The sequence below is a fragment of the Copadichromis virginalis genome, linkage group LG1 (genome assembly GCF_057382275.1).
Source record: "Copadichromis virginalis isolate Kocher_CV1m ecotype Utaka linkage group LG1, C_Virginalis_male_GT1.1, whole genome shotgun sequence".
Taxonomy (NCBI): domain Eukaryota; kingdom Metazoa; phylum Chordata; class Actinopteri; order Cichliformes; family Cichlidae; genus Copadichromis; species Copadichromis virginalis.
In genome coordinates, this window is record NC_140618.1 from 31,783,057 (window position 1) to 31,799,510 (window position 16,454).

Below are 16,454 nucleotides of genomic sequence, written 5' to 3' on the forward strand. Positions count from 1 at the left end.
CAATCTGACAAGCTGCAAGCGCTGGCAATGTTTGTCGTGAGGAACTGATGCTCTCTTGGTAATCACTGAACGTTCCAGGAAGACGGGGATCCTGAGCATACTGACTATCTCAGTTAGCAGACTTGAATCCAAGTGAAAAGATTTGGTGGGATAAAAACAATGAGCTTTTACAAATGAGGCAGATGGAAAACAGCAATTATAGACAAAGGCAATCTGACTAAAGTCAAAAGGTTCAGAAAGTTTAATGTCTTTCTTAAATATACTGACTAATCATTTGCAGAGGCCAGCCCACACTTTATGTCTAATCAGTGATGACAGTACCGAGGGATGTACAACTCTTTCTTGTACTCAACTAGAGGTCATAAAGGGAAAAGTCATCAACAAACTGTTGGCTTGGGATGAATAATGACTTCTATTTTGTTTTACAACATGTTATCACTACACTAAAAACACCAAGCGGACTCTAAAGAGACCTCTGTTGGTGTTTACTCATCACTTGAAAACCATCCTGGTTAAATGTAGATCCGAACGGACATGAGCTCCTACCTGCAGAGTGCTGACAACCTCCTGCATCTTTGCCCGGCCGAGATCCAGGAAGCTTTCAATGAGGTCCCCGTCAATGAATCCCGTGGCCTGCTCCGTCTTTCGCTCCGTGTGGAAGGACCTCCAGGTGCAGCGCAGTCAAGGAAAATCAATACAAGGCAGTTGCTTCGCCTGAGGACAGCACCTTCGGTACAATAACGCACACTTTACCTCAGGCTGAGTCAACAGATATTCACTATAGTGAGAAAGCAGTCTAATAAAAGCAGCACTGCTCAGAAGACCAGAGAGAAAAGGTTGGTTGAGTCACCACGTTACTGCTGAATCCATAACAACTGTGCAATGCTTAATAATACTTTGGGGAATGTATTATCTAGACTAACATGCCTGGACAAATCAATGAAATCTAAAAAACAGAAAAATGCCCTTCACAATTTCCTAAAACCAGAGGAGATTTTCTTAAGCTTAGTTTTGTCTGACCAGCGCTCTAAAACCTAAAAACAAGCCGTCGCAGTACGTCAGTAGAAGATCAATGCAACCAGTAAAACCTCACATCAGAGAAATCAGAAGTGGCTCAAGTTTTGCTTAAAAATGATAAAATAAGTCACAAAAGACTTCTTTTGCCAACTGCTAAATTGCTTTAGTTTAAGCTGTAAATACAAATCAAATGATGAGACAAAAGCCTGTGGAGCCGAATACAAATTTTCGCACACTTGAAATATCTATCAAACAAATCAAAGCTAATTAAAAGAAAACAGTATTACTCCTCTCGCTTCTCAAACCACAGCTGCCAGTGCAGTTCACCTCCATCTTTCTGACAGATGGCAAGCGTACTATAAAAGTAAAAAGGATATAAGCTGTGCTCGATTTTTCCCACGCTCTTGATGACTTTGTTGAGGCGGTTCTGCAGGTCCAACAGGAGGCTGTACCAGCCCTCGGACAGGGATGTCACCAGACCTAAACACACAAACACGCACACGTTAGTCAAAAACACAATGGAGGCGTTACAGATTTTCACCTCGGCAGTCTTTTGCAGCAGATGGGAAATACTTCTGGGATCACATCAGCGAGAAGAATTTTAAGGACTAGATTCATAATAAACTCATAACAGCTGTATAATTAATAAATCAAAAGATCATTAGTGTGACTGCAATCTACCTAATACAAATTTCATGCTTGTATGCTGGGACTATGTTGGGTGTAAAGAAGCATGATTTCAATAGTTCAATAATTTAAAAGATTTCCAAACGGTCTCATTTTGAGACCGACTGTGCTATAAATATTGTAGTCGCACGGTTTTGGGGGAGTGGTGCGCTCTTCTCTGTGCTACAAATTAAAGTTCTGGCACACAGAGTGGGCTAATCTAACGCTCTGGGGAAGTAATGTGCACTCAAACTGACTGCCACAAAAAACAAAACAAAACAAAAAAAAAAGCAACTTGTGAACAAAGAGTTGCACTGATGTGCAATGCAGAACTTATTTCTGTGTCTGTAAAGTCATGAAAGTGCTTTGGGACATGAGCCTGGAGGATAGCAGGGCAACAACTAACTACTATAATCATCTATTAATCTGATTAGCTTTGACTGAGAAATGTCAGAAATAAAAATGTAAAACAAAACTTGGAGCAACAACTTGATATTAGGCACTTAACGCTTTTATGTTTAATAAAAAATGCTAAAGTGAATACGCTGTATGGCAATGTGATGGAAGCCTGTGCCGTATGCGTCAATAAACAGTAAATTCTATTTAATATGCTTTTTGTGTTGCTGTGACTGATGTGGAGCAACAGAGAGACTATAAAAGTGTTCCAAATAAAAGCTGCAGAAAAAAAATGCGACATTATTTTTCTTCATCAGAGGGTTAATGAAAGGTCTTTGGTCATCAGTCTACCCTCTCCTTCTCCCTTTTCCACTGGAGGATTAGTGCCAGCAACTCAGTGCACCCAAATACCACATTCTGCATCAACAGTTCTGGATGAAAAAAACCAATGAATATGCATTTTCTCCTGCTGATCTTCTAGGAACTTGTATGTAAATTGGACTCATGGCTCATCATTTACATGTTGTCTTGTTTTGTTTAACAAACAGTCAGAAATTTTTAGATAGAATATATATATGAAGTTGGGGAAAAAATTAAATCGAGAGCAATAAATAGATAAAAACTACAATTTATTCATTTTGGCCTCATGCTAGAACAAAACATATTTTGGAGGTTTAGCTAAAAGTGAATCAAAAAAACTAAATAAAACATTTTAAACTTCATCACACTGATTAAGCTCCGCAACTCCTTAGAAAATACTAACATCCAGTATTCTCTATTTGACTAATAACAAAAGTAAAATATTTAGAATTTACATTTAGCATTGAAAGACTGTTCCTAAAGCTCTGCCTTTCCCAAATAATGGACTCTCCCGCGTTACTTCAATCGATCACAATAATCTTCCCATCTAAGATTACCTACTATCCGTTTTCAACAAGTTTATTGCAAGTTTATCTGCTTGTTTGTTGCTATCTGGCTGGAATAATCTTGCGGCCTTGCAGCTTCTTTCCAGTAATGTCTAATAAATCAAAACATCTCAGAGCAATAACCCTGGCAGAGGTATTTATCTTCATTAGACACTGAAGCTCATTTTAGTTTACCAGCTCCTGTGGAAACCTTTAACTGGAGCGTACAATGGAAATTCTCGTATCCTGTTAAACTTTCTTCTGACACTTTTTCAGGAGTCACAGAGAGAGTGCTGAGGGGAAATTATGTGCTCTGGGAGACCAAGGGGTGAAATACTGCTGTGTCTGAATGTTGTGTGCTCCGCGTTTTTCATCCCTGCCTGCATTACTGCCAGGATGAAAGTTACTAGTTTTAATCTGAGTAATGAGGTGTAAACTGTGATTTCTTTTCCTTTCTTATTCCTTTGTCAAATGGAAACATTAGTTTTAAAGAAATGGCTTTGGAGACATTTGTGCACCGTCTAATTAGCCTGAGGAATATGAAAACACTGACAGTGACTGTAGCACTGCAGAGCAGTCATTTGCTAAAGGACTGTCATTGTGAGATTTTTCACCGGATTTATTTATTTTTTTTCTTTTTAAATTTCCTACCTAATCTGTTAGAAAACTGTTCACAGAGATACCTGTGGTTTATCCTGAGCAATGGAGGCAGCGTTTTGAAGCTTTTGATCAACAAAAAATATGCAGCTCTGTAAAACATAAAAACCACCTGGCTGTAATAATCTGCTATTGTCTTAAATATCACGGCGACGCCACTGCGTGCAATAGGTCGGCAGCCTCATGAAATTTCCCCTTGTGGGACTAATAAAGGTATATCATATCATATCACATTTCAAAACACTAGAAAGAAGTAAGAAAGAGAAACCAGGTTTTTTAAATTAAAACTCTAAAGACTTGTAGAATTCTTCTCATTATTCATCTACATATGCTGATCAGCAAAAACACAGAAAACACAGAGGTGAAAAGATCAACATTGAGAATCTCACTAGAACTGGTTAAAAACAAAAAGAAAGAAAAAAAAAGCTGCCTCTTAGACTGTGTCCTTTCCTGGCGCATTTCATGATGCACGCCTTACTGCTTGAAAAGAAAAGAGCCTGGGTGCTATAAACTGGCCTGTCCAGACCAGTCACCTGAGCCAGTAAGAGAGAAGATTTCTCTCTTAAACCTACAGCAACTCCTCAGTTCATCAATAAAGAGCGTAGCAAGAAGAAGAAGAAGAGGGAGATTCAATAAAGTGCTCAACATCTAACCTTTGACAGCATTAAATTTAAAATGAACTGTATTTCCAAAAACAGTTTCATTTTATTATCTTTTAAAATTAAACACAGGGTTAAAATGAGCTTGTTCTATTTACATCTTACACCACAGAATAACTCCTGCTATCAATCCTCTATTGAATAACGATGGAAACTCTCAGCAGTGGCTACTACAAATAAATCCATGCTAATCTATAAAACTGGACATTACTAATGAGTGGGAAAATATTCATATTTTTGCCATTTAGGTGAAGTAACGCTAAAAGAGAAATTTCAGCAGTTAAAAATCAGATTTAGCCAACAGTTAGATGACTGGTGCCCCTGACTTCTCAGTGCATCTTTGCACAAAGGCTGAAAAACAAGGAGGGCGGGGATAAATCTTGCCTGGCTCTGAAAACTATCTACCTCCCGTCACTTCCACTAATTAACAAATTATCTCTCATTTGTCTGACCAGGACAAAAGCCAAGGTGAAAGTAAAGTTTTGGAGTGCTACATGCTGAAAAGTTACTTGGCTGGGAGCCTCCACTCAGTTCAAGGAAACCAGTGGACAGTAGGAAGTTCCTACTACCAGCCAAGAAACAGTGCACCGTTTGTCTTTGTGTAGACTGAGAGGCAGTGGGAACTAAATATTGTTACCTTTGTCACTTGGCATGTAGTTTCCACCTCTTCTCAGTCTTGGGAAGCTAAGCTAACTAATACTGGCTAAGCTAAACTATGCTAACTAATACTGGCTGTAGGCTTACAGCAATTTGTCATTTGTCATCAGTGCACTTACCAATCATGCCATTAACCGTGCCAAAGAGCACTGAGCCCTGGGTGGGTGTGGAGCTCTCGCCGAGGTTCTGCAGCACCAGCGAACCATGGCAGAAGACATTTACAAACTCCCCAAGGTGAAACAGCCCCACTTCCTGCAGGTGCTGACGCTCCTCGTCTGTGGTGGCCGCACTGACCGGAGAAAGGACGGTGGGAGAGAAATGCAAAAGGTGGAGAGTGAGGGTTTACAAACAATAAAGAATAAAACATGTGAGAAAAAGAGTTGATGTATGAGCAAACAGGAGAGAAAAAATAAAGTGCAAAAACAAAGAGAAAATTATGTTAAGGGAGAATAAATTATTGGGGGACAGACTTGATCGATTAAACAAAACAAAAAACAAGGGGGGCAGAGATATTAAAAGCGTTAGAAAAGGTCAGAGAATGATAGAGAAGTAATGGATAAAAGGGTGAGAAACGGGGGAGAGCAACAGGAAGAGACATGTGACACAAAAATAAAGGTCAAAAGCATTGAGAGGTCCAGCTTGATGTAGAAGGCGGATAATAAGCTGGGACATAAATGTAGCACACTCACTTCCAGATCACATCTTTCTTACTTTTCCTTAAAGTCAACACTTGTTTTATAGCAGAATTACTAAAGAGAGAAAGGCAGCAGAGTGACTAAAAGTTCACCGCTGAGATAACTTCCAAAACAAATGCAAGGACAATTGCTGCTGCATCACATTCACTCCAGTGATGGTGCTCTACAAAGTACCGTGCAACTCACGGTAAAAAACACCCTCCTAATAAGATGATACTGCTTTCAGTGAATAAATGTTGGAGTTAACACAAACTTTTTGATGGTTGACTTCAATGGAAAATGTAATGGGGCCGTAATGCTTACAGGAATCATTCACGTTAATGTGCAAAACTACTCACGGCACCGTTTATACTGCTCCTCCTCACCTGTCCTTTTGGCAGACAAACAGATTGAAGGCGTTCTCCGCCCCCAGGAAGTTGTCGTCATCCAGAATTTCCACTGCACTCATCCAGTTAGGATTGAAGTCACGGGCAATCTAAAGCAAATAATAAAAAAACAAAACAAACAAACGTAAGATATGTCAGAGAAAACAGTAAACACCAGAGAGGTCCTGGGCAAAACAAAGGTGGTACTTGTCTCCAAGTAGATACTGCATTATCTATGAGCTAAGAAGTGCTGACTCCAAACATACTGCTTTTATGTTTCAAGCCCCGAGCAACATGAAATGTCCTTGAATACAAAGGCATGAAAAATGCTTTTCAAATCTGTTCTATTCATGCTGATTATGCGCATAGAGGATCCTGAACTGGGTCTATGATGGACACTATATATAACTCAAAGTATTTGCACTGTGAGCTCACTGGCTTATTTTAAATGAAGGATGCTAGATCATGTACAACTCCAGCAATAAGCCAAACAATGCTTTATCATCTATTTTACTGTTAATAGGAGTCTAATTGGCAAAGTAGATCACCGTGCTGTATTAAAGATGACTGAAAATTAGTGTTTGAGATGATAAACACATTAAGATGACCCCTATTGATCATTACAAAGAATACAGGTTCACATGACTACAGATAAATATAAGGCCAATATTTACTTTTAATCTTGTTTATCTTCTAAGGTAAATATCTAGCTGTTTATCTGTTGAATGTGTCATTACATTCAAAAGCTAGTTGCAAACTATCTCTGCTTTCTGTTTGGTGTTGAGCAGTAGGGGTTATACTGTAATATCTATCTTGAAATATTTCAGGAAAGGTGTGATAATGATATTTCTGGCAATGTAGAAAAAAAAATACTGAACTGAAGCAGCACTTATAAGTGTAAATAAATGAAGGACATTTTCCAGCCTCTTCCAATGAGCTACTGTCCCTGATGACACACTTCCTAATTTGAAGTGTGAATCTACTGAAACAAGTTGTTAGCAGGAGGAACAATATAGTGCAACAGTAGTGACACAACATAAATCAGGTGTAGCACCAAAGTAGTTTGAGTAGCTAGTTTTCCCAGGAAATCGTTGAAAATAAAGTAAATGCTTAACACTAAGTAATTTAACATGGTAGCAGATAGGGCTGTTCGATATAACGATATATATTGGATGACGATATAAAAACGTCTATCGTTTCATTTTACGTTATCGTTGATTTAATGGTGTCGCAAAATAAACTGTTTACGGCAATATTTTTTCATCGTTCTGATGATCACTGTAGTGGCTAAATTAATTATATTAATTTCTCTCTTAAGTTCTCTCTTTCTCTTATATATATATATATATATATATTTATTTAATATAACCACACTACTGATGGACAAGCGCCTGTTTTTATGCCTTGTGGTTAGCAACAGCGACGGTAGCACCTTTGCATGTCCGCTTGTTTATGTTCCACATAAACCTTTCACAATAAAGCTCAAGATCCTGCTGAGACTTTTCAAAATAAACTGAATCACGTGAAAGAGCAGATTAGAGCCGCCAGGTGCTAAAAAATAAACCTTAGACTCAAATGTTAGAACAGGCAACCCACAGCACGCCATGTAATAAATACAAAGAAAACGGCGGCCGTTACAACTTATGTCTAAAAATGTGTAGTTTCATGCATCGGTTAAAACACTCGACTCCGGTTAAAGGACGCTCTTATATCGGGATATGAGATTTTGGTCATATCGCACAGCCCTAGTAGCAGATGGTGTTGGGCAGCTCCTGATAAGTTACAATGTTAAATTGCTTAACTTATCAGGAGCGGCCCAACACCATCACATAAAAACATCCCACATCATCAACTGCAAGCATCTACTTCTTTGTAGCCAAGCTGCACTGGACAGCTTTGACCTAAAGTGTTGAAACACATTTGTTGTTTCCTCGTTTTGCATGAATGGTTTTCTTGCATGTTGTCGCGCTGGGTTGTATAAGTAGCTCCTGTTTTACATACTAAATCGTCATTGCAGGCTGACAGGTGTGGCTGTTGCTCTCACACACGCCTTGGCTTGTCTCGTTAGTCCATGCACTAGAGTGTAAATGTATGCCACAGCTATAGCAATGATATCACAATACGACATTTTAATATCACATATCAAATTGATTGTGTTATTGTGAATGATGTTAGAGTCCTGATGGCCAGATAGAGAAATATACAGCACTGTACACTAAAACAAACAGCCTGTTGCACCGAACCAAAGCTGCTGGCAGAGAAAATTAAAGATTTTCTATCTCCCAACAGCAAACTACAGAGTTTAGTACTTGTTTTTTTTTAGTTTTTTTTTTTAGGTGCAACACTTTATCTATTTTTAATGTAAAATATTGATTATACTTGCTTTGGTATGTAAGTAGATAATATTTTCCATCTAAAATTTTAAGGCACTTGAAGGTATATTTTGTTTCTAAATAAATTCAAGCCCTTTTGGTCTCCAGGACTTATTACACTGAGCATAACAACACAACACGCACACAATAGGATGCGTGACTCATCATCAAATCTCTGTATCTTTCTTCCACAAATCAATTTGAACACTTTGCTCATCAGAAGGCTGGGAGGTATGAGGCTATGCGTGGTAGACATTAAAAAAAAACAACAACAACATTTATACCCTGAAGAGAAGAGTGACAACATGCAAATGTGGGTAAACAGACACTAAACCAAAGTCTTTAAAAATCAAATCAAATTCTTTCAAAACCAGCAGCCTTGAATGAAACTCAAGGTTAATTTGTGTTTTCACAGCTGTTTTCAGTACAGACAAACCAACTTGTTTGATATATTAAACCTTCTCTTCTTACCTCTTCAAAGTTGCCCTCCATGGATTTGTATGCCAGCAGCAGGACGGACCTCATCAAGTCTCCCACCAGAATGAAATCTCCTTTGGTCTTCAGGTAAAGGGCCATAATATTGTTGTAGTGGTTACACTCGGTCCTCAGCTCTTTCTCGGCCGTCCACTCGTACAGACGGACCTTAAACAAACAAGAAGTGTGTATAATTGTTGGTTGTCAAGCTGCCAAAGATAAAAGCAGCAGTGATTAGCTTTAGCCATGTTTGATGAAGTGTATGACATTTTACTTCCACAATGCTATCACTCCAGATTGTGTGTGTGAGCATGAAGGCGAGGTGCTGATTGAGTATGTGAATTATAAGCTGCAACATTAATGAACATTAAACGGCTAATTACACTCGCAGTTTCATGCTGTCTGTATGGAACGCCAGGACTGCCATAATGAATTAATTAAATACACCATTAAATAATTAATTAAATGTGGCAATAATTAATTAAAATTGGAATTAATTAATTAAATAAATAGTTATGACACATGTAATTAATTAATTATTGACACATTTAATTAATTATTTATGTATTTCACATTTTAATTAATTATTGACACATTTCATTAATTATTGACACATTTAATTAATTATTTAATGATATATTTATTTATTTCATTTTGGCAGTCTTGGCGCCTGGCTCTCATCATGAAATAATTTTATCTGTCAGCCTCACCCATCAAACTCAGGGGGCGGGGTTAACGCTGATCGAGTCAAAACCATTGCTTTGGCCTGGTAGCCATTGTTTCTAGCACACAACAACCGGCATGTGGAAGCTAACAGAACTGAGCTTTGAAAAACCCTGTTTGTGTGTTACCAAATACCGTTTTAATATTTTTTTTAGCAGAGAATGTAGTGGTTTAATCTTCATGTGTCTGGTCGGTTTGTCAAGATACAGCCTCTTTGCAAAAGTGTTTCGATGATTTCGGAGATGTCTGCCCAGTCTCACGGCAAAGCGTGGGATAGACCCGCTCGCCTCGCAAGCAATCCCACCGACAAAGCGCAGGCCCCGGTACACAGCTGTAGTAACCCCCGCTGACTTCTTTTACTGAGGTTATATTTATCGATGTTTTATTTCCTGATGTTCTTATGTGTCCTACGTGTTTCAGTCGCCAATTCTGAATTATAACTAACATTAAAAACATGTTTAAGGAGGAGAGAGAGCAAATAAATCTGTTTAACATCTGATCTTTGGGTTTTTGTTCAGTAATCAGCGTGACCTCGCTCTGTACACCACGCAGCGAGGTCAGCATATCCACGATATCCTCAGCTCCATGAGTTAACACAAAGTTTCCCAGCTGACTATCTAACTGCCAACTATTCCAGAGACGTGAAAATATACAGCATAAAGAAAAGTGTAAGAGACTCAGCAGCAGATTAGAATAACAGTTATACATTTAATAAATCACCAAATGAATCCAAGAAACGAGCAAACCTGTTCCGACAATTTGAATTTGTATTCCCTCAGCTGCAGACTCGCTGCTGTTTAAATGTTTGAAAAGGAAGATTAGATATAAAAAACGTCAAACATAGACTCAGTCTGCCTTCACATTTGATATGAGGCCAGCACGTATAGTGGCCTCAGCAGGCTATTACTGAAATACACGTGCTATATCATAAACTATGATATAAACAGGGAGGTCCTATTAACATGTTTAGTTTTAAAGGACACCTTCCTGCCTTTAGTCTCATTCATGAGCAGTATTAGTTTTCTTCTAACATCCAGAAGTCTGCACGATGTGTTTCATAGTTTGTAACAAGCCTTTGACAGGTAAACATAACATGACCGAAAAAGCAAAAAAAAAGCAAAAAAAAGAGAGAGAGTGTTGACATAAGAAGAGAAAATGCTCTCAATTATGGAGACAGACAAATGGTTCATTTATGTTTGATGTGTGTTTATTCCTCCCTAAATATCGTCGGTGAAGTTCGCCATGCATGTCAGATTTTCCTGCGCATTTTTATACCTCTGCCAACAGAGAGAGAAAAAAAATCACATTCTAACAGACAGCTGGTGCTTAGAATACAGTTGAATAACTATTAAAAAACAGATGATATTTAGATGATAGTTCAGTCTAACACATGTGCCAGTGAACCATTAAACGTCTGTGAAACTATGCAGTTATGAAACGTAACTTTAACCTCAGCCAAACCGATTTGCTCAGTTGTAAATAAAACAGCGAAGTAAACGTGACCCGACAGACAGAACCTGAGTGAATGAAGTCCAGCGTTTAACCACTGAGAGCTAAAACTCAGCTGAGGTTTGAAAGCTGTGTGCCGGTGATTGGACATCAGCCGCCGATGAAGCTGTTCGCCTATAAAGTGCTCTGTAAGGAAACGAGCTCCAGCAGCTCTGCGCTCGGGGAAAATACTATATTTACTTATCTTGTGCAGAAAAATGCGCTGACATTGCTTTATATCGAGCACCGGCTGCCCAGTTAAACTGTGACTATCACCAGGTAACTAGGCGTGTTTCTTGAATTAGCAGCAGGTGTTAAACAGCTGACAGATGAGGAGGAGGATGCATGCAGGTAAACTGAGGGTCTGTTGAGCTGATCGCTGGTTTCGTGAGAAAAATGTCAGCTCGTTCTTTATGTTACAGAAGCACAGAGACACAAGACCAGGCGGAAAGAGACGATCGTTTGGTGAAAATGAGAATCTGCGAATGCAACATGTGGAACACGGAGAGTGGAATATGTAAACAAACCGGTTAACGTAACCCCCTCGGTGCGCTCTGCATGCTAACTGTTAGCAGAGCTAGTGAAATCTCTGAAAACATCTGAGCACTTTTGCAAACATGTTCTATGTTGACAACCTGACCAGACATACGTCGCGACATTCGCGGCTAAAACACTGTTAAAAGTGTAGCTGGTGACAGAAAAACGGGGTATTTTAAAACTACACCACCACCATTGCTGCTTGTGATTTGATCTGCATTCTGGGATAACTGGCTGCCCCAAGTCTACACAAGCAATCGATTTTCTAGGATCGACCTGTTTTGACTTACTTTGCACGGCAACCAATCAAATGTTAGAGAAGCTGCATGGGCAGCGTTAACCCCGCCCCCTGAGTTTGATGGGTGAGGCTGACAGATAAAATTATTTCATGACGAGAGCCAGGCGTCAGGACTGCCAAAATGAAATAAATAAATATATCATTAAATAATTAATTAAATGTGTCAATAATTAATGAAATGTGTCAATAATTAATTAAAATGTGAAATACATAAATAATTAATTAAATGTGTCAATAATTAATTAATTACATGTGTCATAACTATTTATTTAATTAATTAATTCCAATTTTAATTAATTATTGCCACATTTAATTAATTATTTAATGGTGTATTTAATTAATTCATTATGGCAGTCCTGGCGTTCCATAGTCTGCACCAGCTAACAACTTTTTTTAAATTAATTTGAGTCAAGCAATTGACAAAACAAAAAATCAAGGTAGACCAAATTTCTACTCATGACGGTAAACTCAATAGAACAAAGACTAGCCGGTTTTATTTGGAATGATTATTATTATCATTATAGTCATCATCTATTGTTATTATTATTTCAAAAAATGTAACTACATGTACAAAGTTTACATTACAACAACAACAAAGAAAACCAACAAAAACAAAACAACTTCATCCTTTATTCATTTAATGACGTCTTTTTGTTTTACTTTCGGATCTATTTTTTTCTTTGTTTTTATAGTTGAGTATAATTTAAAAATGTAATAAACTTTATTTACTCAGCTGTACTAGAGTTACTAAGGGGGAGAAAACAAACAAACAAACAAAAGAAAAAAGAAAAACGAAAAAAAGAGAACCAAAAAAAGATGGTTGCCCAGTGATTACATCAAAGTAGCTGCAATCACCATGCAATATCCTCAACCTCTGGGTCACCAATTTTGATCACAAGGTGATTGCACAGGTCACTCGTCTCTAAACAATCACGGTCTCACTTCAATCTATTTTGTATTCCTACGCTGCAATCAATCTGAATCAGTAATGACTCTTGACTGTTTGTCTTTGCAGTAGGGGACTCCACTCAGCTTGTAGTCCAATATAAGAACAACATTTCTACTTTAGTCAGGAATTTCTTAAATTTCCAGAAAAAATTTAAATTATTTGTTTGTCCATATCAAGTTTGAGCAGAAATAAAGAGTGTTGTGCTTAAAAGACACTAAGGTGCAGAAAGAAAGATCCAAGTGTAAAACTCTGTAGTTTAAAAACAAACAAACAAACAAACAAACAAAAAAAGATAAGAAAAAATAAGAAAAATTGTCCAGTAAAAAAATCCCAAACATTTTGCATAATGCTCTACTGAGGTTGTCACCATAAAGAAAAATTAATACTGCTTCCAGGATTGATTACCCTTTAATCACTGTTTATCTTTGGGAGCTAGATGTGGAAAGTTCGCTGCAGTGAGTGATGAGTTTCAGATATCTGAAACCCATCACTAAATCTTTGGATAAACATGACTTTCTAGCTTTTAATCTATCTATATCTTAGTGTGAATGAGTGTGATATTACAAAAGAGTGGGGAGTGAGGCTGTTTCTTTCGCACTGTATGTCAAGAAATCCTCATATTCATCCATGTGGGATCAAATGATTTAGATATTGAAGAAAAACTGCTAAGGAGGTAGTTTTTGTCATTTCCTGTCACAATCAAAGAAAGTCAAAACATGCAAATCACTTGAAAGTGGACTAAATGAAGCACACTGAGCAGTCTGACTGAAAAAGTATTTGTTTTGTATATTTGTCACACTTAAATTTTTCAGATCATCAAACAAATTAAATATAAGAAAAAGATAATAAAAACAAAATGCCATTTCTTAATGAAGGTCTTTATTGAGGGCCAAAAAATTCACACCTACATGGCCCTGTGCAAAACAGTTAACCCCCTTGTTTTAACATAAATCAACTCCAGCCACACCCAGGCCTGATTACTGCCACACCAGTTATCAATCAAGAAATCACTTAAATTAGGACCTGCCTGACACAGTGGAGTAAAACAAAATTCTCAAAAGTGTGACAAATATTAAAAAGGAACTCAGGAAGGGGGCGAACACTTTTTCACACCACTGTCTAACCTCTGCAAATTTAAAACGTTCACCACTAGGGGACAGCATTATATCCATGGTTGTGTTGTGCTGGTTTTGTTTTATTTTAAATGTTTATCTTTAGGTCTATTCTCATTTCCTCATTCCAACGTCGGACATGAGAATGTGTTATTTTGGTCACCTACATAAATGTTATATTAATTCAATGCTCCATCTTGTGCTACAAATTCATATTATATGAAAGTACAGCCTGGTCCCAGGTCACCTTCAGTTGATGTCTCTCCAGCACAATACAAAGAAGTTTTACAAAAGTACGCTTAAGGAATAAATACTTTAGAGTGTAAATGTTATATATTCACATACTATTTGGAAGAGAATATGCAGCTATTCTTCACGTTAAGGTGAAATGAAGGATCCAAGTGAAAGTTTCTCTAGCTGGAAGCTTGAGCATCTGCAGAGCCAGGTCAGTTATAAAAGTAAACACAGTTTTTTCATAACTCAGTTTCCTCGACACATGGTGAGAAAACTGAAGCAAAATAGAGAGGTGCTGCTTTTAATCTCTGGACTACATGGTAAATTGTGACGTGTGCAGTGAAAAGAAATTGTGATGGAGGTGCACTTGACTCAGGCACCTTCCCAAGGGCCGAAAGTAAAGATTTAATTATGCAAGCAAGTTTTTTCAGTAAAAGAAAAAAAAATAGAATCTGACAAATTAAAACAATTTAACCTTCAAGCTGCACTTTTTCTTCAGGTCTTCAAGCATGACTATAAGAAAAAGTCAAGATTTTTCAAAGACCAGCTAAAAATACTAATGTCCACTTACTGTGCTATTTATGCTGGCCAGGAATTTGCCATTGAACTCTACCATAGAGTAGACAGCTCCTTTCACCTCCTTTTCAGCAACGGTTTGGAGCTTACCTGGAGGAAAAAGCAGAGTGTCTCCCAGTCAATCTTGTGTTAACTTTCAAAGCATTAGACATGAAAGGTTGAGTTAAACTAGCTCCTACAAAAAAAAGTGACTACTGCTTAATTACTGAGAGATGTGGGAAAAAGTGAAGAAAGGAAGACGGATGCGTTCAGAATGAGGATAGGCAAAATGAAGAGTTGCAGGAGGATAAACGAAAGGCATGCAATGCACCTTGAGAGGGGCGCAGTGTGAAAGGAAATGAGAAGAATCAGTAGTGTCGAGAGGAGGAACGTCTGATAAGAAGTGATAAGAAAATGATTAAGTGAGGAGGGAAACAGGAGCGTGGCAGGACAAAGTGTTCGTGCGTGAAATACAGGACAGAGGGTGGAGAGGAGAAAATGAAAACAGGTGAAGGATGAAGAGAGCAAGGCGAAATGAGCCGGGCTGAGAAGGCAAATGGGATAAAGGTTGAAGAACAAGACAGAAAAGTGATTTTAGGGTTATTTGCTGCAAATGGAGAAACCTGAAGAATGTTTGGGTACTGACCGTCGGTGTAGTGGAAGACAATGATGCGTCCTTGCTTGGGCTCAGCCTCCTCTGGGTACACCATGGCGGTGCCGACGATAAAATACACAGACGGGTCTTTTCCCAGGCGACAAGACACCAGGCTGAGAGCATACTCACTGGGGAGGAACTGATGGGCATGCAGAACTGACAAATACACAAAATACAAATGACTTTGTTAGAAATGTAAAACAAGGAGAATGTTACTTGAATTTAAAGTTTTTGTTAATAGTTGAAGAATGAATCTCTTCACAAATGGAAACACTGTAACATTGCAATAAAAGTCGGACAAGGCAAGCATGAGTGGCCAAGCAGGTTTTTAACTACACTATAGAGGAAAAACTACTGCAATCGCTGTTATAATGTCCTTTCACAACACACAATGTCCACTTGAACAGTTAAGAAATATTATTTTAAAATTATTTAAGACGTTATTAGTATTGTTAGTATCTAAAAATCTACAGATAATATCCATGATGTGAACCTCTTTTCAGTTCACAATCTAATTGAAAAGCAGTGCCGCTGGATACTGTATAAACAACAGAAAATCAACAAACACACCACACCTGCCCAGATCTCCCTCTACCATCCTCTCACGTTGCTTCTTTTGAATCAGATTTATCTTGTTGAGGTGAGAGCTCAGGTTTATCTGAATATTGCAATCTCAGCAGCACATTACACTGGACTCAATGTCGTGCAGTAATTGTATAACACTGCACAATACATTCATTAGTAGAGCTATTTTAAACACATGTCCTACACATCGTCTGGTAATTATTCGCCCAGTTCAGCTCTCCATTCGTTGTTAATGGATGGCTTCATAATTAGACAGCATGCTTTTGTCTTCTCATCCAAATATCTTATAGCCAAGATGGAGGATTGCCTACAGCTTGTATACAGGTCTGTTTGATTGTTCTTGGCCCATTGTACTTTTTTTTCTCCCCCATTTGTGTTTAATGCCAATTTCGATGTGTGACGCTGAACAAGATTTTCAGAATTATGTAGCAAACCGGGCTGATCCCCTGCATCTG

General features: G+C 38.1%; 1 protein-coding gene across 3 annotated transcripts in view; it reads right to left on the bottom strand.

Moving 5' to 3' along the window:
* Positions 1-16,454, bottom strand: part of ddb1 (damage-specific DNA binding protein 1) — a 52,105-nt gene that overhangs the window by 2,264 nt on the left and 33,387 nt on the right. For all 3 annotated transcript variants that reach the window (XM_085459766.1, XM_085459746.1, XM_085459756.1), the window contains exons 20-26: positions 15,406-15,570; positions 14,776-14,870; positions 8,861-9,031; positions 6,018-6,127; positions 5,077-5,246; positions 1,395-1,497; positions 547-670 (exon numbers count right to left, since the gene is read on the bottom strand). In XM_085459766.1, the coding sequence (XP_085315892.1) occupies positions 547-670; positions 1,395-1,497; positions 5,077-5,246; positions 6,018-6,127; positions 8,861-9,031; positions 14,776-14,870; positions 15,406-15,570 (938 nt within the window). The remainder of the gene's footprint in view (positions 1-546; positions 671-1,394; positions 1,498-5,076; positions 5,247-6,017; positions 6,128-8,860; positions 9,032-14,775; positions 14,871-15,405; positions 15,571-16,454) is intronic.